Source organism: Elephas maximus, chromosome 4 (assembly GCF_024166365.1).
Source record: "Elephas maximus indicus isolate mEleMax1 chromosome 4, mEleMax1 primary haplotype, whole genome shotgun sequence".
Classification (NCBI taxonomy): domain Eukaryota; kingdom Metazoa; phylum Chordata; class Mammalia; order Proboscidea; family Elephantidae; genus Elephas; species Elephas maximus.
In genome coordinates this window covers 40,109,708-40,132,100 of record NC_064822.1, presented here as the reverse complement: position 1 = coordinate 40,132,100, position 22,393 = coordinate 40,109,708, and the positions used below count along the sequence as shown (strand labels likewise).

The 22,393-nt window shown below is 40.5% G+C and overlaps 1 protein-coding gene across 3 annotated transcripts in view; it reads right to left on the bottom strand.

Annotated features, from left to right (window-relative positions):
* RSU1 (Ras suppressor protein 1) overlaps positions 1 to 22,393 on the bottom strand; it is a 250,025-nt gene that overhangs the window by 206,233 nt on the left and 21,399 nt on the right. For 2 of the 3 annotated variants that reach the window (XR_007517075.1, XM_049881921.1), the window contains exon 3: positions 11,220 to 11,270. The exons of the other annotated variant lie outside the window; for it this stretch is intronic. Coding sequence is in view for 1 of the 2 variants with exons in the window: in XM_049881921.1 (XP_049737878.1) it covers positions 11,220 to 11,270 (51 nt within the window). In the remaining variant the exon portion in view is untranslated. The remainder of the gene's footprint in view (positions 1 to 11,219; positions 11,271 to 22,393) is intronic. 3 annotated transcript variants of the gene reach the window in all.

Here is a 22,393-nt window from a genome sequence, read left to right as displayed (position 1 = left end):
GAAATCTTAAATCTTAAAGACCTTAAAAATGCAGAAAGTAAAGATCAGTGTTATAAAAACAGCCACCTAGGCTGATTAGAGAGGTGTAGGTTAAGTATCAATGTAGGCGTAGATACAGATACAGCAGATATATCTCCAATTCTCAATTATTAACATTAAGAGGGAGACAATACGCAAAACAAATTCTCACATACACATACACACAAAACATGCTTTGCCAATAGTTTCTGTCTTCTTTACAATTAAGAATTACTTCATCAAGTGGCCACACTGGGATGCTTCTCTTCCTACCTCACCTTATGTCAAGATGGTGAGGAACTGGTATCTGAGGAGAAAACACAGACGCCCAGGGCTGGAAAAATCCAAAGTAGTTTTGATAACCCCCCTCTAACTATTTAACACCTATGCCTTTTAACCATGGGAGGTCTTCTGGCTAGTCTATTTGAACAAGTGTCTAAAGGCCATGGAAAGGCTTTTTCCACAAAGCTGGACATGCAGTTGGAAAACCAAATGGGAAGAACAAGCTTGGCATTTCTCAAATTGAAAGAAGTAAACAAAAAGTGCATGCCTTGAGTTGCAATACTGAATGATTTTATGGGGAAAATATTGAATGATGCAGGAAGCATCAAAAGAAGATGGAGGAATACACACAGTCACTGTACCAAAAAGAAGTGGTTGACATTCAACCATTTCAGGAGGCAGCATATGATCAAGAACCGACGGTATTGAAGGAAGGTGTTCGAGCTGCACTGAGGGCACTGGTGAAAAACAAGGCTCCAGAAATTGACAGGATAGCAATTGAGATGTTTCAACAAACGGATGCAGCGCTGGAGGTGCTCACTCATTTATGCCAAGAAATTTAGAAGACAGCTACCTGACCAATCAACTGGAAGAGATCCACATTTATGTCTATTTCAAAGAAAGGTGATCCAACAGAATGAGGAAATTATGGAACAATATCATTAATATCCCATTCAAGTAAACCTTTGCTGAAGATCATTCAAAAGCAGTTGTAGCGGTACATTGACAGCGAACTGCCAGAAATTTAAGCCAGATTCAGAAGAGGACACGGAATGAGGGATATCACTGATGACATCAGACGGCTCTTGGCTGAAAGCAGAGAATACCAGAAAGATGTTTACCTGTGTTTTATTGACTATGCAAAGGCATTCCACTGTGTGGATCATAACAAACTATGGCTAACATTGTGAAGAACGGGCATTTCAGAACACTTAACTGTGCTCATGCAGAACCTGTACATAGAACAAGAGGCAGTCATTTGAACAGAATAAAGTGGTATTATATATTCAAATCAGGAAAGGCGTGCATCAGGGTTGTATTCTCTCACCACACTTATTCAATCTGTATGCTGAGCGAATAATCGGAGAAGGTGGACTGTATGAAGAACTTGGCACCAGGATTAGAGGAAGACTCATGAACAACCTGTGATATGCAGATGACACAATCTTGCTTGCTGAAAGCAGACTTGGAGCGCTTACTGATGAAGATCAAAGACTAGAGCCTTCAGTATGGATTACACCTCAACATAAAGGAAACAAAATTCCTCACAACTGGACCAAAGAGCAATACCATGATACACGGAGAAAAGATTGAAGTTGTCAAGAATTTCATTTTACTTGGATTCACAATCAACATCCATGGAAGCAGCAGCCAAAAAAATCAAATGATTTACTGCATTGGGCAAATCTGCTGCAAAAGACCTCTTTAAAGTGTTAAAAAGCAAAGATGTCACTTGGAGGACTAAGATGCACCTGACCCAAGCCAAAATATCTTCAAATGCCTCATATGCATGTGAAAGCTGGACATGCATATGAGAATAAGAAAGAGAATAAGGAAGACTGAAGAAGAAGAGAAGCCTTTGAAATATGGTGTTGGTGAAGAATATTGAATATACCACGGACTGCCAGAAGAACGAACAAATCTGTCGTAGAAGAAGTACAGCCAGAATGCTCCTTAGAAGGGAGGATGGCATGACTTAATCTTACATACTCCGGACACATTATCATGAGGGACCAGTCCCTAGAGAAGAACATCATGCCGGGTAAAGTAGAGAGCCTGTGAAAAAGAGTCAGGCCTCAACAAAATGGATTGGCACAGTGGCTGCAACAATTGGCTCAAACACAGCAACAACTGTGAGGATAGTGCAGGACTGGGCAGTGTTTCGTTCTGTCGTACGTGGGGTCGCTATGAGTCAGAACCAACTCGACGACACTTAACAACAACAACATAGAGCTCCTAGATTTACCTTACTGGTACATTTAAAGTGCACAGATACATTACTGTAAAGGAAGCATAGGAAATAGCAAGAGCAGAGGCTCAGATGCCATACAGAAAGCTCCAGCACCTTCTAGCTCTGGTTACTTAACGACTTTAAGCCTGTTTCTTCCACTTGACACAGAGTTGTTGTTGTCAGGTGCCTTCAGGTCAATTTCGACTCATCACGGTGACCCCATGTGACAGAGGAGAGCTACCCCATGTGACAGAGGAGAGCTACCCCATGTGACAGAGGAGAGCTGCCCCATAGGGTTTTCTAGGCTGTAATCTTTACAGGAGCAGATCGCCAGGTCTTTCTCCCACAGAGCCGCTAGGTGGGTTCAAACCCCCAAACTTTCAGTTAGCAGTCAAGTGTTTAACCTTAACTGTTGTGCCACCAGGGCTCCTCGACAGAGAGTAGGGAATTAAGTAAACATTAGGTTTTTTTTTTCCTTCCCTTTCACACTGAAGTTATTATACACTTATGGGGTTTTGTCCTTTATAATATAGTAGGCTGTGGGGTACCTTTACTTTTATTCTCTACACAGTCCTGTTTCAGTTGGAGGGAAAGAAGAGGGCTTCATGGAGAAAGATGAGACTTCATCTAAACTTTCTGAAGGATGATCAAGTTTTGGAAACAGGGCCCAGCACTTCAGGTAAGAGACTAATCAGGGGATTAAATCAGAGAATATACAGGCAGGGGAAAAAAGCTAAAGAAACAGAAAAACTTCAGACAAAAAAAAAAAAAAATGGTTTGGATTGAAAATAGCAGAAAACAAAGTCAAAGAGTTTGTTAACTGGCGGTCAGTCCCATAGAGTGTGGTTTCTGTCATATTAATCTAACAGACAAAACTTGGGGTTACAAGATTATACATTCTTTTTAACAAAATTTAAATTTAAGCAGATAAATTAGGTGGTGTTTATGAACATTTTATAAAAGCTATCAAGAATGAGTTTCACACTGCATTAAAAATCATTCTTTTAAAGTTTTATACAAATTTCCAGGGACATCTACTTTAAGAAACAGCATCAGTCTATCCATACTGCAAATACACTGGTGTTCTGTTCCCCTACTTGAGGGTTTCTAAATCTGAGAACCCTAAGGAATTAATGGATAGGCATAACAGGACAACAAACCTGTTGAGATTATAACTATTAGGTGCGTTTGTCTAGGGATCACAGCCACGGCTTTCATCCTATTCTTAAAACAAGCCGGCAGCCTAAGAAAATTTAAGAACAACTGCTCTGAAAGAATATATATACCCAGGTATCACACCTCTGAGAATATCTACTCCCACTCCCCTCAACACACACGCACACAGACACACAGGCACACACGTACACACCCTACACATTATCTAGGGGGGATAGTCGACAGATAACGTATACAAATTTTGCTATTAAAACAATTTTGTTTGACGGAAGTTCTAGTGCAAATAGTAAAAAGCAACTCTTTTCAAGACCAGCCCCTTGGAAAGTGACAGGTCACCTGCCCCCAAATTATTTTCTCCAGAGTCTGCCGCCATTTTGAAATTCTCACGATTGAAGTCATTCCATTTAAAAACATATTGTGGAAGAAGTTAACATACTACACTTCAGCTAGCTTCCCCTTAGCACCAAGAAGAACCCCAAGAGAAAGGATTCTAGAATAGATACATTTTGCCTGGTGGGGCAGGCAACAAAAGGAGGACTCCAGGTTATCAGCTGAGGGCATGATGCCATCAAGAGCAAGGTTTTCTGAAATCACTAGTCTTAGACTCTTGGCCTCTTCCATATGATGATCTTGTATGCTTACATATTTACCAAAGCCAAAAATCACAACAAGCCCAGCTGCAGTCAATTCTTCACGGTAACCTAACTACTGGCACCATGAGATAGACATTGTCTAATTAATAGCCATCAGACTCAAAAATACGATGTATGTATCTTTTTCAAATTCAATCTTTCAAATGATGGCACAGTAACAAACTGATAAATGTGCACTAATTTAAAAAATAAGCTATTGATCAAAGCATCTGTATTATAAATACATTTATATGCTGTTAAAATGCAAACAGCAAGTTGTTGTGATGTTGTCACAAGATAAATTCATGACACAGGAACAATTTATTTTGCATATTCTCCTTCATAGTTTAATTTCATTCAAGCCATGCACAAAAACTTTTGCATAAGGCATGACAAATAATCTATGAAAGAGGGAATAACTACTGACTTTGGAAGAGCAAGGTCTTGGAGGAACGGTGAAGGTCATACTTATGAGTTGGGACAGTTAATTTTTCTTACTCATCCCAACAATCTATTATGTCTTCAGAAATGGGTTTCAATTTATTACACTTTTAAAAACTGCATCATTTTCTTCATAACAATGGCATCTGCATATTTAGAGACTACAACATTTTCATGACGAACATGCCATTTAATTCATTGATGATAACACTTAAGCTAGACAGCCTAACCATATATATATATATAATTGTTTTTTTGTTTGTTTTTTTATATCTGCCTAAAATTTTGAAAAGATTATGTTGACTTCTAAGTATTTAGAACATTATCTTTGAAAAGGAAATTACTGATATCACTAAGGAAAATATGCTAATGCTTTCTTATTCACTGTAACTTCTAATTCATACATAAGCTATACTAATAGGAAATAGTCTTTAAAAACAGACCCATGTTTTGCCATAAAACTTAGGATTTACTACCTGCCAGGCCATTTCCAACATATTAAATGACAAGATACAGTCACAGTTAAAACTCGAAACTGCAGGCAAAACCACCAATATCTCAGGTTTTACACAACAGTTAAAAGTTCAAAGTATAAAACTAAACAATTGCATTCAGAGACCTACATTTATGAAAGGTTTACGCAGTGGATTGACTGGTCAATATGTTTGTGCTGAGCAAAAAGATATCCTTCGTATTTCTTGCCCAAAATGATGAGCGCTTAATCCTAAACACGTATGACTCATAAAATGAAAAACACTGTTATCATATTTAAGTTGCTAGCAATATCTGTATGTGGGTTTTGCTATTAGGATAAATTTTTTTTTTTAATTAAGGAAAGCTTCATGTTAAAAAATTAATGCCCAGAAACTGTTTCATCAGTGATGTAATATTTCATAACTAAAAGTATCCTTCCCTACACGGTGGCATCGAATTGTACAAGAATCAGTGCAAATAGGCAAAAAATGCCCATTTCTCTGAGTTTTACATTGTTAGTTTTGAATAAAAATCTGGATAACGTACACAAAAATGTTAAACTTTCTTTCACAGGAAAAAAAGTCTCATAGATGTCCAATATAAAAATACTGTATTAGGCAATACAATTATTCCCAAATATCAAAAGAAAAGTTTTTAACTTGAATAAACACCAGAAAAGGAGATGTGAAACTGAATGTATAATTTAATTTTAGGAGCAAAGCAGAAAAACAATATACGTCCTTATAGAATGATCTATCTTAATTGCGGTAAAACAGCCCTATGTAATTGCAATAGCAATGTATCCTGTTGTACAGACCTAAATATTCTGCAAAATATTTTGTCTGAAAACAAAGTTGGTTTTTAATCTTTAGGTACCAGACACAGACAAAAAAATACGTATCAACAGTGACCTCTAGTGGACATGTCTTGAAATGGTTGTCTCAAAAAAAAATTCCACTTCATGAGTGAAAACAAGCAGAAAAAATATTTACAAAGCAAACACTCCAAAACATACACCAAGTGATCAGATTAAGGAGCAGACTGAAAATGGCTCAGCCAATATTGACTTTAAAGGAAGGTAATCACAATGGCAGGTGGTGGGAGGAGGAGGGAAGCTAGACCCCGGAAGACAATCTTTGGAATAATTTCTATGTTCCCTTCTTACAGTAACACTGAGGGTGAGCCCTTGTGCAAATCATCTCAGACTGCTCAGAATTAGCATAACTCAACCCCCAATCAATCCATTAATCAATAGACATGCCTATTTCATGTTCAAAATACTTCTGGTACTCTCATGGGAGGAAGGTAGGATACACAATAGGAGCCGTGTTGGCATAGTGGTTAAGCTCTTGGCTGCTAACTGAAGGGACTGTGGTTCAAATCCACCAGCTGCTCTTCGAGAAAAGGCCTGGCAATCTGTTCCTGTAGATTACAGCCTAGGAAACTCTATGGAACAGTTCTACTGTGTCCTATAGGGCCACTATGAGTTGGAATCAACTTGATGGCAGTGGGTTTGGGTTTTCGTTTTGGGGAAGATACACAATAAACATAGGATAGGGTTCCTAACCTCAAGAAACTTAAAATATAACTGCATTCAGAAACTGGGGAATGACCTGGGGCCTGAAGTATGTAACACTAAGCAGAAGGGGAACACATCCAGAAACCAGTGAGACCTAGAGGAGAAAAAGAAGGCTTTCTGGCAGAAATGAAACCCAGGGAGAGCTCAGCTGAGCCCAGGAGGGTTGCTGCATGGAAAAAAGCACCCACAGCTTGCTCATGAAACCAGTTTTCCCTACCTGCAGATTTCTTGGTATACCTGAGTAATACCTGTCACAGCACATCATTCCTTAATTATGAAAGGACTCCTATGACTCTATAAAAACGATATCAACATCAACTCATATGGTAAATTTATACGGACAGATGGTATTGTTTCTTTAGAGAGCTCAGAGTCCAGCATATTTGCAATGAACACACCGTGAGTAAGAAACACAAGTTTGTTGTAGCCACATCCGCTCAAGTTCTTATGCCTGTTAATTCAGAAGAAACCATCTTATTCCCTATGTGCACCATCTCACCTCAGGCCAGCTAGCTCTCCTCTGGCCCTCCTCATCATGTACCTGCTTCCTTTCATCAACCACTTTGGGTTTATATAGGTAAGTACTGGGAAGCCACTATGTGCTCAGCAACAGGCACAAAGAAAGAATAGGAAATGGTTCCTGCTCTCAAGGAAGCTGAAAATCTACTGAGAATGAGAGAAGAACCCTGAGGCATAGAAGGACAAACCAAAACCAAACCCAGTACCATCGAGTTGATTCTGACTCATAGCGACCCTATAGGACAGAGTAGAACTGCCCCATAGAGTTCCCAAGGAGCACCTGGTGGATTCAAACTGCCGACCCTTTGGTTAGCAGCCATAGTAGCACTTAACCACTATGCCACCAGGGTTTCCACAGAAGGACAAGAAGGTGTTAAATAGGAGTCTGGGCAAGAAAGATTTCAAATGGACCAATGCAGTCAGGTGAGCCTTGAGGGAAAGATGGGTTGAGAGGGCTGCTGCTAAGTTGGAAGAGGGAGAAAGGGACCCCAGGAAGAGAGCACAGGCTCTTGGCAGGGTTACGCAGGGGGAAGAAAAGATCCACCCACCTTCTGACAGCAGTGTGTGGGGAAGAAAGGCTGGCTGTGGGGTAGGGGCCCAGAAGAGGGAAGGTTGTGAAAGTCAGAGAGAGAGAGAGCCTTCAACCAGGTGTGTGCAGCGCTGCCAGCAGATGCAGAGGGAAGTGTGTTTACGAAGGGATTGCCTGGCAGCAAAACCTCATCTTAACCCTGAAACCATTCCCAATGGGCCAGGAAGAACCTCTGTTGGCTTCCCAGAGTAGCATTTGCCCAATCATAGCAAAAACGCAGAATAAAAAGATTCACCTGCCACTCTTGCGTCCATCTCCTTGAAATACCACATGGACACGTGTATCTGGGAAAGTTAAGTTCCGGTGAAGCAATTCCCGCTGACTTCAACAACCCAGCGGCACTGCCCCAACCACACGTTTAAATTTCCATAGCCTCACTGTTAATAGTGAAGACGATAAACAATGATTCGCTTGACAATTTTGAAATATTCTCATGAACTATAATATGGAAAAACTTCAAGAGCTTCTGCTCACAAAATCTCGGGGAAATTAAGGATCATACAGTCTGGCCTGTGGCTACACTCCTGCTGTGTTGAGTTGACCTGTAAATGTCAAAGCCACCAGCAGGGGAAGATCAACTTAGTACCATCGCTGTTCTACTCTCTTGGGCAGACATTAGTAACTTTAGTAAGTGTAAACCCTGGTGGCGTAGTGGTTAAGTGCTACAGCTGCTAACCAAGAGGCCAGCAGTTCAAATCCAGCAGGTGCTCCTTGGAAACTCTATGGGGCAGTTCTGCTCAGTTCTATAGGGTCACTATGAGTCGGAATCCACTCAATGGTAGTGGGGTTTTGTTTTTTTTTTTTGGTTTTTAGTAAGTGCAGTTAAGGTTGTCCCCAAATCAAAATCCCAGTTTAAGAAAGCCAGTCATTCATTCCATAAGTACACAAGTGGAAATGTCACAGGAAAGTTAATTGGCATCAGAAAAGAAAAACCAGGGCTTTGAAATGGTTTATTCTGGTTCAAACCCCTGCTGAGAACTTGCCCTCCCTGAGAAAAACACAAATAGTTTTGCAAGATAAAAGCAGGGTTGAGGGGTTTATCTTTATGAGTCCCAGTGGTTTTAATGCGGCATTGTCAGCTGGTCCCTATTAAAAACAATGGAAAGTGAAAGACACTGATTACAATAAAAAGTGACAGGAGGGTATGCTGTGCCACTTGCATTTAATGCATATTTATATCCCCATCAAATGGACATATTTACTATAAACACTTGAAAATCCATAGCAAAGTCATGCGCTGAAATGCCAGAAAAATAGTAAAAGATGCTAATTTGACCTTAGTGGAACAGATCGAGTGTCACTGACTCTACTCACAACGGCTTGAAACAGAAGTTACCAAGACGATTAATTACAGTTTACTGAATTAGGTCAAAGGTGTCTCAAATGGGGGGGGGGGGGGAACATGAAGTTTGGATTCTTTCAGATTGACCATTTTAAGAGCAGACACAATTTCACAATTTCACTCCATGTTTATCCCTCTCCAAATAATCTCTTCTCTCATGTTATACCCCTGGAGAAAGAAACTGATGCATTGATCCTGAAATGTCCATCTCTGTGAACATGTAAATAATAATAATGATAAACTACAACTATTTGAAAGATTTTTTAAAAGGATAGATGAATTAATAATATAATAGAAATAAAGTTTTTTTGCTTTCCTGTTGACAGGCAAATGGTTTCACCGTGATAATGCTGCAGATCAAACAATGGTAAGCTCAGCAATCAAGAAGGACTTTTATGAACTCCGCATAGAAAGCTTCAAGAATTTCTGCTCACAAAATCTGGGGGCATTTAAGGATCATGAAGTCCAACCTTCAAAACAGGCTGCAAATCCCCTCTGAACAGAGATTAGGGTCTCTGTGGGCTGCATAGCCATTTGCTACAAAAACAATAAAACCGGCAGCCTAATACCTGCTAAGAAATGATCACATGTGACTTGGAGCCCGCACTTCAATTCCCGTGGCCACTGCGACTCAAACATGACAATCATGCCCCTTTGCCTCGGCCTTACCAATATGCACTTCTGCTAAAAAACGAACTAATCTGCCTGATTCCTGCACAGGAGGGGCTCTAGCTGCCACTCTTAATTCTCAATAATCAACAGCTCTGTGACATTGCTCCGAGCTGTACAGGATGCTCGTGCGCTCCTAAATCCACCACACAAATCCCTCAACCTGACATTCTGCTCAATTTCACTGGACTCAGAAAGCTCCCTAACAAATTCTTGCCACATGATTAGAAAATCATTCAAGTCTGCAGGATATATGACAACACAAAGAAGTGACAGTCAATTAGAAACGAGAAGGGAGAGTGCCTCCCTGCCACAAAAATCTTTAAAACCACAGTGAGAAGATTAAAATGGCCCGTATCATTCATGCAAGATATTCTTCTGAAAATCAGATATTAATTCTACTATGTTAATCATAGCATGACATTACCAGTCCTCAAGAGTCCTTCTCTTGGAAACCAGACACCAAAATTTGAAAACTGCAGATGCAAATTTATATAATTTATACAATTTTGTAGCTTTTTTCACCCTTCTGAGCAGGAAAGGAAAGCATATCCAATAGTTAAATGGTCCCCTTTGGAGGACAAAATATAGATGAAACAAACCAACAAAAAAAACCCCTTGCTGTCAAGTTGACTCCAACTCACAGTAATCCTATAGGACAGGGCAGAAATGACCCACAGGGTTTCCAAGGCTGTGATCTTTACTGGGAAACCCTGGTGGCATAGCAGTTGAGAGCTACGGCTGCTAGCCATAAAGGTCAGCAGCTCAAATCCACCAGGTGCTCCTCGGAAACTCTATGGAGCAGTTCTACTCTGTCTTATAGGGTCGCTATGAGTCCTAATCAACTCGATCACAATGGGTTTTTAATGGGTAATCATTATGGAGGAGTTAGTGGCATAGTGGTTAAGAGCCACGGCTGCTAACCAAAAGGCTGGCACTTGGAATCCATGAGCTGCTCCATGGAAACCCTATGGGCAAGTTCCACTCTGTTCTATAGGGTCACTATGAGTTCGAATCAGCTCGACAGCAATGGGTTTGGATTTTGTTTTACTGGAATCTTTATGAAAGCAGGCTGCCACATCTTTCTCCTGCAGAGCAGCTGGTGGGTTCAAATCACCAACCTTTTGGTTAACAGCCGAGCACTTAACCACTGCATCACCATGGCTCCTTATATATAAATGAAACAAAAAATTCTTATTCTACTATTTTTTTGATAAGTAAGTTTTTCATGAAACACTACCCAAAGGCACAGCAGTTTTTGTCACCACAGCATTTGCCATCCCTGGCTCGAACCACCTCCAGAGGAATAAGGCCGTTTTCTCTCTTCGGGTTACACACATGAAAGGAAACATCCCTCAAAGCAAATCAAAGCCCAAAACACGGAAGGCAATATGCTCGTGTATCTCACTGTCACCAAAAATAAGTTTTCCATTTCCAAAAATAACCATTTGTCGTTAGCTTCCTTAGAGGAAACACCAGAATCAGCAGTATCATAAAATTACTAAAAAGTCAAAAACTGTGTAACAACTCAGAAAAAATTAACTTACTTGTTAGTTTGTTGTGACTGAGCACCAGTTGAGTGATATGGGCTAAAGAGACTGCAAGAGAAAAAAAAAATCACACAATCAATAAATGGACCTAAATTACACCTCCACACCTACGAAGTAAACTGCTAAATTATTTTCACGGGCTGGCGTGTTACTGCTCACAAAAATAGAAGCAAGGATTCACATAACACTATCTGTTAAATGTTTAAGCAAATTAAGAAAAATCATGCAATTAGCAATGCAATTAACACAGTAAGTTAGAGCTAATGAGATTAATGTCATGGGATCAAACATTACCAAGGCCAGTTGGCTTGGCTTGGCTCCCTGGTCTGCAGGCCTAACCTTAGCAATGCATCTCAAAAATGCATGACAGTCAGAAGAACTGGCCAAGAGTGTAGAAAAGCAGGACGTCCTTATCTGTGCTGAAAAAGCCCTCCCCAAGGCAGAAACATCACGGAAGGTAAGCAGTATATTACTTTGTCTATGTCCATTATCCACCCAGAAATTTCTGTACACAATATAGGATGATCAGAGTAAAACCCCTCCCCAGTTTCCCTTAGGCATATTTTGGTTGGCATGGGGCAGTTCTACTCTGTCCTATAGGGTCGCTATGAGTCGGAATCGACTCAACAGCACAGGGTTCTGGATATTGTAAAGTACATATACATTGCATGCCCGTTTCAAACATTATCAGGGAGATTTAATCTGCTGAACAAGATTAAAGTTGCTACGATAAGTGTTTCCAACTCTAAACAAAGAAAATACACACAGATCAAAAAATAAAAGAAAAATAAAGAAAGTGACCTTCCTCCCCCTTTGGGTTTTAAAACTTCACTGTGTGCTCAGCATGATATACATATTAGTTAAGAGAGAGATGTAGAATTTTTTTTCCAATATTCTTCCTATAAGAATATCCTATTAATTCAATAGTTTTTGTTTTTCTGTAAAGGGATAATAAGATAAACATTTTTCTCAAGAACGATCTAAGCATGCTTAGAAGATAATGAGTGTGTATCATTCCTTGACCACAACTTTTGTGTGTGTTTTTTTTAAAACCATAACAAAGTTACAGAAAGTTCAAAACACAGTACAAAGACTTTTTATCCCCCTGAACCATTTGAGATTACGTTGAAAACCTCGCACCCCATAAACTTTAGCATGTAGCTCCTACCAACTTTCTCCTACATGACCACAATACAGCCATCAAAATTAAAAAAAAAAAAAATCAACATGGTACATTATTACCATCTAATCTTCAGACCCCATTCATGATTTGCCAAATATACCAATAATTTATTTTATAAAAAAGGATCCAGTTCAGAATCACATGTTGCATGTAGATGTCTTTTTTTTTTTTTTTTGTCTCCTTTCTTAATCCAGAAGTTTGTCTTTTCTTGATTTTTTTGACCTCAACAGTTTTGAAGACTGCAGGCCAAATTATTTTGTATTATGTCCCTAAATGTGGATTTGTCTTTTGATTACGCTTGATTACATTCAGGTTACGCCTCTTTGGCGGAGATGTCACAGAACTCCGTGTTCTTCTCACTGTACCCTATCAGGTGGCACACGATTTCACCTGGTCCCATCACTGATGATGTTCTGCTTCATCACCTGAGTCTGCCAGACTTCTCCACTCTAAATTTATCCATTTCTCCTTCATAATTAATAAGCATTTTGTGTGTGGCGGGGTGTATTTTGAAGTTATCTAAATATCCTATTCCTTACCAAGCTATGAACTTATTCACGTATTCCATGGTTCTCAACTAGGGCAACTCTGGCCCCCCAGGGGACTTCTGGAAATGTGTGGAGATGTTTTTTATTGTAACAACTATGGCCAATGGAAAATCTAAAATTTCATATGTGGCCCAGATAATACTTCTAGTGGACAGCAGCGGTATAAAGCCAGTACCGTATTTTTTCGCAAATAATGCATACCTTCAATATTTGTTTGACAACTGCTTCCGTCCCCCGAGGTATTTTTATAAGCATGCTATGCTAATTTTTTTTTCATAGCAACACATAAAAAAAAATTGGCATAGCAGTGCTTATGAATATACCTTTCAGGGGGAGGGCACAGCTAGCAAACAAATATAGATGGCGTGCGTTATTTGTGTAAAAATACAGTAAAGGGTAGCGGTGGTGCTAAACATCCTACAGTGCATAGGGCAGTCCCCTAGAACAAAGAATTATCCAGTCCATATATCAGTAGTGCTGCTGTTGAAAAACATGCATTGATTTATTTATATTTGTATAGCCTCGTGGTTTCCTATTTTAGTTAATGAGTTATAATTTGTCATTGTTTCTGTTTACAGTGGGAGCCATCCATCCAAGGTGGATTCTACATCCTCTTGACATATCCCTATCATTCTTTGAGCACTTCCCTGCTTTCCGGCACAACAAGATATTCAAGCTCATCTTATACTTTCTCCAGCACAGCCCTGGAATCAGCCATTTCTCCAAAGAGTTCTGGTTCTTTTTTGTGGGAAACGGTATTTAGAAGCCAAAATCTGGGCACTAGGTGTGTTCACTGCTATTGGGCGTTACTACTCTCAGGCCCTCTCAATGGACAGAGCTAGAGAATACGAACATACACACATAGAGACACACACAAGCATCTATATTGATTTAACTATATTATTAAAAGCCATGTGTTCACACCAATTCCAATGCAATATCACAGGATAAAGTCTAGTTTTCTCCCTTTTTATATTTATAACTCCCTTCTCTGACAGTGAGAACCCTGGCTTCTATCATCTTTACCCTATTTACTTATTTAATCAATACTCCTCTAAATAGTTATCTTACAGCTCTGTGCTTATCTCCAGGACACCTAGAAGTCTGGTACTGAGTCTTAGTCAAAACTACGACAAGTAGGCTAGCTAGAGATTTATAATGGTCTGTTTAAAGTTCAAAACACTACTGATGGCACCCAGGGCCAACTTGTTTACATTGTTTAGAGACAATGGCTTACACCTGGTTACATGGCGTACCTTGGCTCCATGACCAGATAGGGCATAAAAGGCACTGCTGGAAATTTTTGCTCAAGCTTTCCTGAAGCAAAGATTGCTCACACATATGTTGATGGTTCATAATCTGGAGGTGAAATGTGTCCTGTGCAACTAAGAAAGAAACTTGGGAAATGGCACCAGTAAGTGTCTCAGGCCTGAGGCTTGTCTGTGCTTTCTTTCTCCCACTGCATCATATGCTTTGCCTTATTAAATCCTTATATGAGTATACCCTGTGGAATCTTGAAAGGTCAAATAACCAATCTGTGTAACCACTGCAGTAACCAATCTCTTCTCTCCATCTCTACCCCTTCCTCTTACACAGACACCCTTGTCACTCTGCTCAAACTCCTGTCATCCCATGCCCAGTCACCTTCCACAGGGACACCCATGTGCCCCACTTGGACTCTGACTTCCCATGCCAGGCTACCATCCACCTTATACAGATGCTTGCCTTACCCCACTTAGGTTCTGGCATGCCACTCTAGGCCACCATGCTTCCTTCTCATGGCCTGAACATCTTCCTCTGTCCCATGTAATGGCTTTAGGAATGAATTATTAGGGAAGGAGGGAGAAGAAGGCAGAAGGTAAGAAGATCAACAGTTTTGTGGTTTTAAAAAGAATCCCAACAGTAGCTTCACATGTGATGTTTAAGATTTAGACACTGCAGGACATTTCACACTTGATTATTTATAAGAGTTAAGATCTTTCTTTCCACCAAATAAAGCATCCCCCTATCTCTGAGGTCTATAGACATACATGGGAGAAGAAAATCCCCAAGAGCTGCCCACATACAAACAAAATTAAATAGATCCATGGATGTATGTGTTAAGATTATGCTCAGCTTTAAGTGAGAGGAAACCCCAAATAACAAGACTTTCACAAAACAGTAGTTTCTCTTTCACTTAAACACATACAGTCCAGAGGCTCCTGCTACCCTGTTGCTCAACCATCCTCAATACATCGCTTCCACCTCATGGTCCAAGATGACTGCAGATGCTCAGCCATCACGTGTGCATCTGCCATCAGGAGGGAGGAAAGGATAAAGAAGATGTCTTCTTAAAGGAAACTGCCAAGAAACTGCACACGACACTCCCTCTTGCGGTGAATTAATAAAATGTGTAACGTGATGCCTAGCTGCGGAGCCAAAACCCACTGCTGCTGAGTTGATTCTGACTTATAGCAACCCTACCATACAGAGGAGAACTGCCCCATAGGGTTTCCAAGGCCGCAGACCTTTTGGTTTGCAGCTGAATGCTTTAACCGCTGCACCACCAGAGCTCCCAGGGAGGCTAAAAATCTAGTATGTATTTCAGATTATCACATGCCAGTGAAAAATTCGGGGTTCTATTTGCAAGAAAGGGGGACATTAGTGGTTCAGTGGGGGAATTCTTGCCTCCTACGTGAAAACGTGGGGTTCTGTTCCCGAGCAACGCACCTCACGGGAAGCCATCACCTGTCAATGGAGGCTTGCATGTTGCTATGATGCGGAACACGTGTCAGCAGAGCTTTGAGACTATGACTTTCAAAAGAAAGGCCTGGCGATCTACTTCTGAAAAATAGCCAATAAAAACCTACGGATTGCAAGCGCTCAGTCCACAACCGAACGTGGGGACACTGCAGGACTGCGCAGTGTTTTGCTCCGTTGTGTACAGAAATGCCACGAGTTTGGGGTCGACCCAACGTCACCTGACAAGAACGACATTAGCAAGAGAGATGGGGCAAACTCTGACAGCTGGCAGTCTCTCACAAGGGCAGGCTACTCCATTTAAAAGTCACAGAAATCGATCCTAATTACAAAAGACAAATGATAATCCTGTGTCCTGCTGTAATTTTTAAAAACTACCATCAGTCGACTAATTAGTAAAAAGAAAAACCTGGCCTTCTCTAAGGTAAAGTTTACAGTGAGAGACTTAATTAGGGAAAACTGGCTCTTTTCAATCATTTTACTTTGTCCTTGCAACAAATACTTAAAAGTCGAGAAAATGACAAAGATGAAAAATTCCCTCTCTCTAATAAAGGAGAGAAATTCAGTTGTCACTTCCCTGCTCACACCACTAAAATATATTTTTCTTTCTCACCATTGTTACAGGGTTACATGTGGAAGTAGGTAAGAGGGAGAGAAGTTAAAGAAGAAAAAGTTAATAAAAGATCTTTCAGAAAATATTTAGGGCAACAAAGGACTCCAGGAGAGAGGGCACTTAAGTTGCACACAAGCGCCCAGAAACCCACAAAGCCTGGGACAGGCAAAGCTCAGCTAAAAGACGCACTTATACAGCCCACCACTCCCTTCCACTTGCGAATGGCTAGTTCATTGTGTGTCTCCTATGGAAGCTGTGCTGCTCAAAAGAAGGCAGAAATGGTCTGCCAAAATAGAATGGATTATTTAAAAGAACAAAAGCAGCCCAGTCACTCGTGGGGAGAATGGAAGCGGGCCGTACCCAATGACCTGTCGCCGTGCCTTGCCGACCTTAAACGCACCGGTGGAGTTACCATTGTGTTAATAACATACTCTGACGGTGTTGCTAACACAGACTGCCAAGAACAGGCATGCCAGAATGGTAAGAACACACTGTTATTAAAATTTCTAAAGTAATATTAACCTATGCTTTGCCCAGGCATTTTCAAAGTAGGATGTATTTCAAAAGTCACCAAGGAACTAAGAAAATGTGTTAACATCCAGTTAACCATTACAGGACATCAGCTATCATTGTCTCTCTAGCCTCTTGAGAAACAGTATTTGGGTGCATGTTCTACTGGACAAAATGAACGTCGGAAAAGCAAAACCACAGGGGCTGGGGTGTTTGTGAAGGGAGGGGAGTGAAGTGAGGTTGCTGGTGCTGTGCATAGGGTATCCGACTGCTGATTCTCTAGTCAAGAAGGGAATCAGCACGAAAGTGTTCAAAAGAGACTGGTACGTTCGATCATTTCACAAGAAAGGCAAATTGAGGACAAACTCAGGTACTTATTGGCTGGATTTTCCTGCTTACACTCATAATGTCAACACTCTTTACCTCTGAGGAATCAATATCTTCTCAGAAGTACTGCTGTCCATACACCCTGGTTAGCCTGAACAGCCTCAGTTCCCAAAAATGTCCTGGTTTGGAAGATAAACAACACAGTCTTAGCATGCATAGAACATGCACCAAAAAACAAAAATTCAAGGTATAAAGGGATCGTGGACACAAGAGAAGTCCATCTAACAGAATCGCCACAGCTCAGAAGGAGCTGTTACTTACTGTGGAATGACCTTCGCATGTCAAGAAATACTTCGGAATAAGAGGCTATACCATACACTGAATCCAGCTTTGAAGGACACATGGGAACTGGTGGTTAGGAAAGCCAACCCAGGCTAACCTGAGCAAATAGATGGAAAATAGGGAAGATACAGGACCTGGAGCCAGGATTTAATGGAGTAAATTAAGAAAAATCAAAGGGCTAACTAAAAACTTCCAGAAAAAAAAAAAAAATCACCATTTCTAGATAACACATGGAAGCAGGTATTGTTTAAAACAGGTTCAGGTTTTTTTTTTCCCTTCTTCAGCACGAAGTAGACAGCATGAGAATAAAAGAAGCATAATGAAATCCACAGCTCCACAAGATGACATTACAGGCTTGTTTTCAAAATAACCCACCATATCACAAAGATGTGGCATACTGGAAATTGTCTCCACAGTTTTCAATTTGGCAAATTAGGAAGCAAATTACTCCTTTGGTAGCACTTTAGAGATGGTAAAAAGTTCTAGCTCAATAGAATGACATTTATATCCAGAGAAAAAAACGGCCAGGATGAGACAAAGGGGATGTGAGACTTGAAAACACATAACGTGACAAGGGACTTTGAAGTTTCTGAAATCCTGTCACAGGGTTAGAAGTGGCAGCTTAATTTCAGTGGCCATCTGTGGTTCTAAAAGATTTTGTAACATCGGTCAAAACAACTGGACTGTTACCAACAGTCTGTTCCACAGAGTGTGCGTTATGAACACAAGCTATCAGAAAGGCACTGCTGCTATCAGAAGGCAAATGGTCTGCCGTATTCTGACAGCTCTCGTGGTATCAAATATTACAGATGGGAAGAAAAGCCACTTGTTAGCTGCTGTCAAGTCAGCCCCGACACATGGCGACCCCATGCATGATGGAACAAAACGCTGCCTGGTGCTGTGCCAGCCCTATGGTCAGTTGTGGATCAGACTACTGTGATCCACACAGTTTTCATTGGCTGATTTTCAAAAGTACAACGCCAGGCCTTTCTTCCTACTTCATCTCAGTCTGGACGCTCTGCTGAAATCTGTTCAGCATCACAGCAACACGCAACCCTCCGATGACAGATGGGTGGTAGCTGTATATGAGAAACACTGGCCAGGAATCGAACCCAGGTCTCCTGCATGGGAGGTGAGAATTCTGCCACTGAACCACCAATGCCCTAGAAAAATCACTTTCATTGCTGTTAGGTGCCATCAAATTGGCTCCAACTCACAGCAACCTAAAGTATCATGGAAGGAAACACTGCCCGGTCCTGCACCACCTTCACAATCATTGCTATGCTGGAACCCATTGCTGCAATCACTGGGTCAATCCAGTTGGATATTCAAATAGAGTCACTTTGTTCTACAACTCCAGGGGACATCACTCAAATTCTGCCCAAGTCTACAGATCACATTGTGAATGGTGCCTTCTGGGGCAATGCAAGGAGGAAGCCATGTTATTTCAAATCCTCCTAAAGTTGTAGACGAAAAAGAAGATTTAATTCAAACTTAAAAACATAGGATGGTCCAAATGGCTTTTCCGTTTTTGCTTCCTGGTGGGCTAGAATAGAGATAGCCCTATGTAACCCTGATTCAAAGTTCCCAAGAAATGTGGGAACCAACCAGATGTCAGCATCAGCAAACAGCGCTGACCGATTTGAGCTTTGTATCTCCACAATGCGTGATTAAAATGCCTGCCCATGTCGCATGGTGGAAGTTATTTCACCCTTGGTAGTAGGATACAGATTCAAATCTCCTTAAATATGCAGCTTCTGACAATATATTAAAATGAAGACAGACAATAAAATGGTTGATACCCAGATATAATACAAATATCATATTCATCAACACACACAGAATCATAAAAATATTCCTTTTGAATTTCATTCATAATTTAAAACCTTAAAAAATCACCCTGGTGTGAAAGCTTTTCTTTATTTCATAACTAATTATTGTGAAGGGTTAGGAATTCTTTACTAGTGTTTTCAAACGATTTGGTTATTTGACTGAATTCTACTATTTACAGATGAAGGGCGTATCAACCGTAACTACCTCCTTTCATTTAACAGGAAAGTACTTTATCGTGTGACAATTCACAAATGTGATACTTTGTATACATAAATGGAAGAGTTCCCATGAGCTGGTCACGGCCTGGGGCAAGACATTTCATTGCTGTTGTTTTTAGCTGCCATCAAGTCAGCCTGATTCATGGCAACCGCAGGCACACTGGAACAAAACGCTGCCTGGTCCTGCACCAGCCTCATGATAGGTTATGGATCAGACCATTGTAATCCATAGGGTTTTCATTAGCTAATTTTCAGAAGTAGATTGCCAGGCCTTTCTTCCTAGTCTCCAGAAGCTCTGCTGAAATTTGCTCAGTATCACTGTAAACACAAGCTTCCACTGACAAATGGATGGTGGCTACACATGAGGCGCAGTGGCTGGAAATCGAACTCAAGAGTCCCTCATGGAAGGTGAGAATTCAAACACTGAACCACCAAAGCCTCATTTAATACACAGATTCCATATCCAAGGCCCATGTTATTGAAAATGTAGAGCTCACATCATTCCTGTCCATACATATCACTCTATACCCTTTCCTTCAGGAAAAAAATACAAAGAAAAATGGTATTTCTGATGTCTGAGAAAATTTAAGGGAAAAATATAGTAAGTCACCTAAGATACCCAGTCATTCATTCCTCTAAGGTTTAAATATGAAGATATTAACAAATAGTGAGTAACAACTACTTTCCAAGTCATTAGGCACTGTACTTACTCGTGCTACAGGGATAGAACATGAAAGTCAGAGTTGCTGCCCTCAACAAATCTACCTGCAGTCACGATGGGAGAAATAAATACTATGACAAAACACAAGGGGCCCTGAGAGCACAGTGGTTAAAGAGCTCAGCTGCTAACCAAACGAATGGTCAGCGGTTTGAATGCACCAACTGCCCTGCGGAGAAAGGTGTGGCAGTCTGCTTCTGTGAAGATTTATAGCCTTGGAAACCCTATTGGGGAGTTCTACTGTTCTATAGAGTAGCTATGTGTCGAAATCTTCAAGGACCAGGGTCAGCTTTATTCTATACCTACATACCTACCTTCTTTTTTTCTTGTTTATATTGACTAATTTATCTAGTATAACAAGATACACGTATTCTTTTAAATAATAGTTATAGAACGTCAGAGCCAAAAGGAACCCTAGAAATCAAATACCTTAAGCTCCTCATTTGACAGATAAGGAAACTGTTGCCCAAAGTGGTAAAGTTATTTTTCCAAGGTTCCACAGACCACCAAAATTGAAACTGAGAATAGAACCAAAGCCTCTAGATTCTAAATCTTGAGTTTATTCTTCCCCCACTGGCGAAACAATATTCACACTTGGAGACAGTGTTCTTTTTAAGACAGTGGAAATTCCTATCACACTAAAAGTAGTGTAAGCCTGAGTAGAAAAATTCCTTTGTATCTTGAATAAAAGATGACAGTTACATAAAGTAACTCAAAGCAAAGCAAAGAATACTTAGTTCCTGGCAGTGTGAGACCCAGACTGCAATCCTGTGTGATCCTGGGGAAATCCCTGGACCTTTCTGAAGCTCATATTTCTCATCTTTAAAATGAAAGGCTGAAATAAATTATTTGATTCTGTGAAATAAATAAGAGGAAAAGTATTAATATTTATGTAATGCCTGCTACATCGATGCTGTGCTGGGCACTTATACACACCCACTAGGCTCAGGAATATTAAAACAAAGTAAGTTAATTACAACGGCAAACATTTATCAAGCCCTTAAAACATGGCTGGCACATTCTTCACAATAACCTGTAAGGCAATACACTTATTATCCACCTCTATTTTTAGATGAGAAAATGAGGCACAGAGAGGTTAAGTTACTTGCCCAAGGTTTCAAAGCTAGTAAGCAGAGGTAAGGTTTTCAGTGGCTAATCTTAACAAGGTTGGTGGTTCGAACCCACCCAGCAGCTCTGCAGGAGAAAGACCTGGCTATCTGTTCCCTTAAAGATTACAGCTTATAAAATACTATGGGGCAGGGCAGTTCAATTCTGTCACACAGGGTCACTAGGAGTTGATAATTGACTTGACAGTACCTAAAACAACAACGATCTCTGGAAAGAGATTTCCAGGCGTTTCTTCCTAGTGTGTCTTAGTCTGTAAGCTCTGCTGAAATCTGTCCACCATGGGTGACCCTGCTGGTATTTGAGATACCAGTAGCTTACCTTCCAGTATCATAGCAACATGCAAGCCACCACTGCACAACAAATTGACAGATGGATAGTGGTGTGTCTGACCCAAGCCATGGTATTTTCAATTGCCTCATATGCATGACAAAGTCAGATAATGAAAAAGTAAGCCAGAGGAAGAATCAATGTATTCTACCTGTATACCCTAACTGTGGTGTTGGCAAAGAATACTGAATATTACCACGGACTGCCAAAAGAATGAACAAATCAGCCTTAGAAGAAATACAACCAGGATGTTCCTTTGAAATGTGGATGGCCAAGATGTTGACTAACTTACTTTGGACACATCCTTAGGAAAGACCAATCGCTACAAAAGGACATCATGTTTGGTAAAGTAGAGAGCCAACAAAAACGAGAGAAAGCCTCAGTGAGATGGATTGACACGATAACTGCAATGATATCAACGATCAAGCATACCAATGATCATGCAGATGGCCCAGGACTCAGCAACGTTTTGTTCTTTTATACATGAGTTGGAGCCGACTCAATGTCAACTAACAAGAAGAAGAAGCAGAGATAAAATTTTGTGTTAGTTTCCCAGGGCTGCTGTAACAAAGTACCACAAACTGAGTGCCTTAAAATAACAGAAATTCATTCTCGCACCATCCTGAGGGCTAGAAGTCCAAATTCAGGGTGTCAGCAGGGTCATGCTCTCTTTAATGGCTCTAGG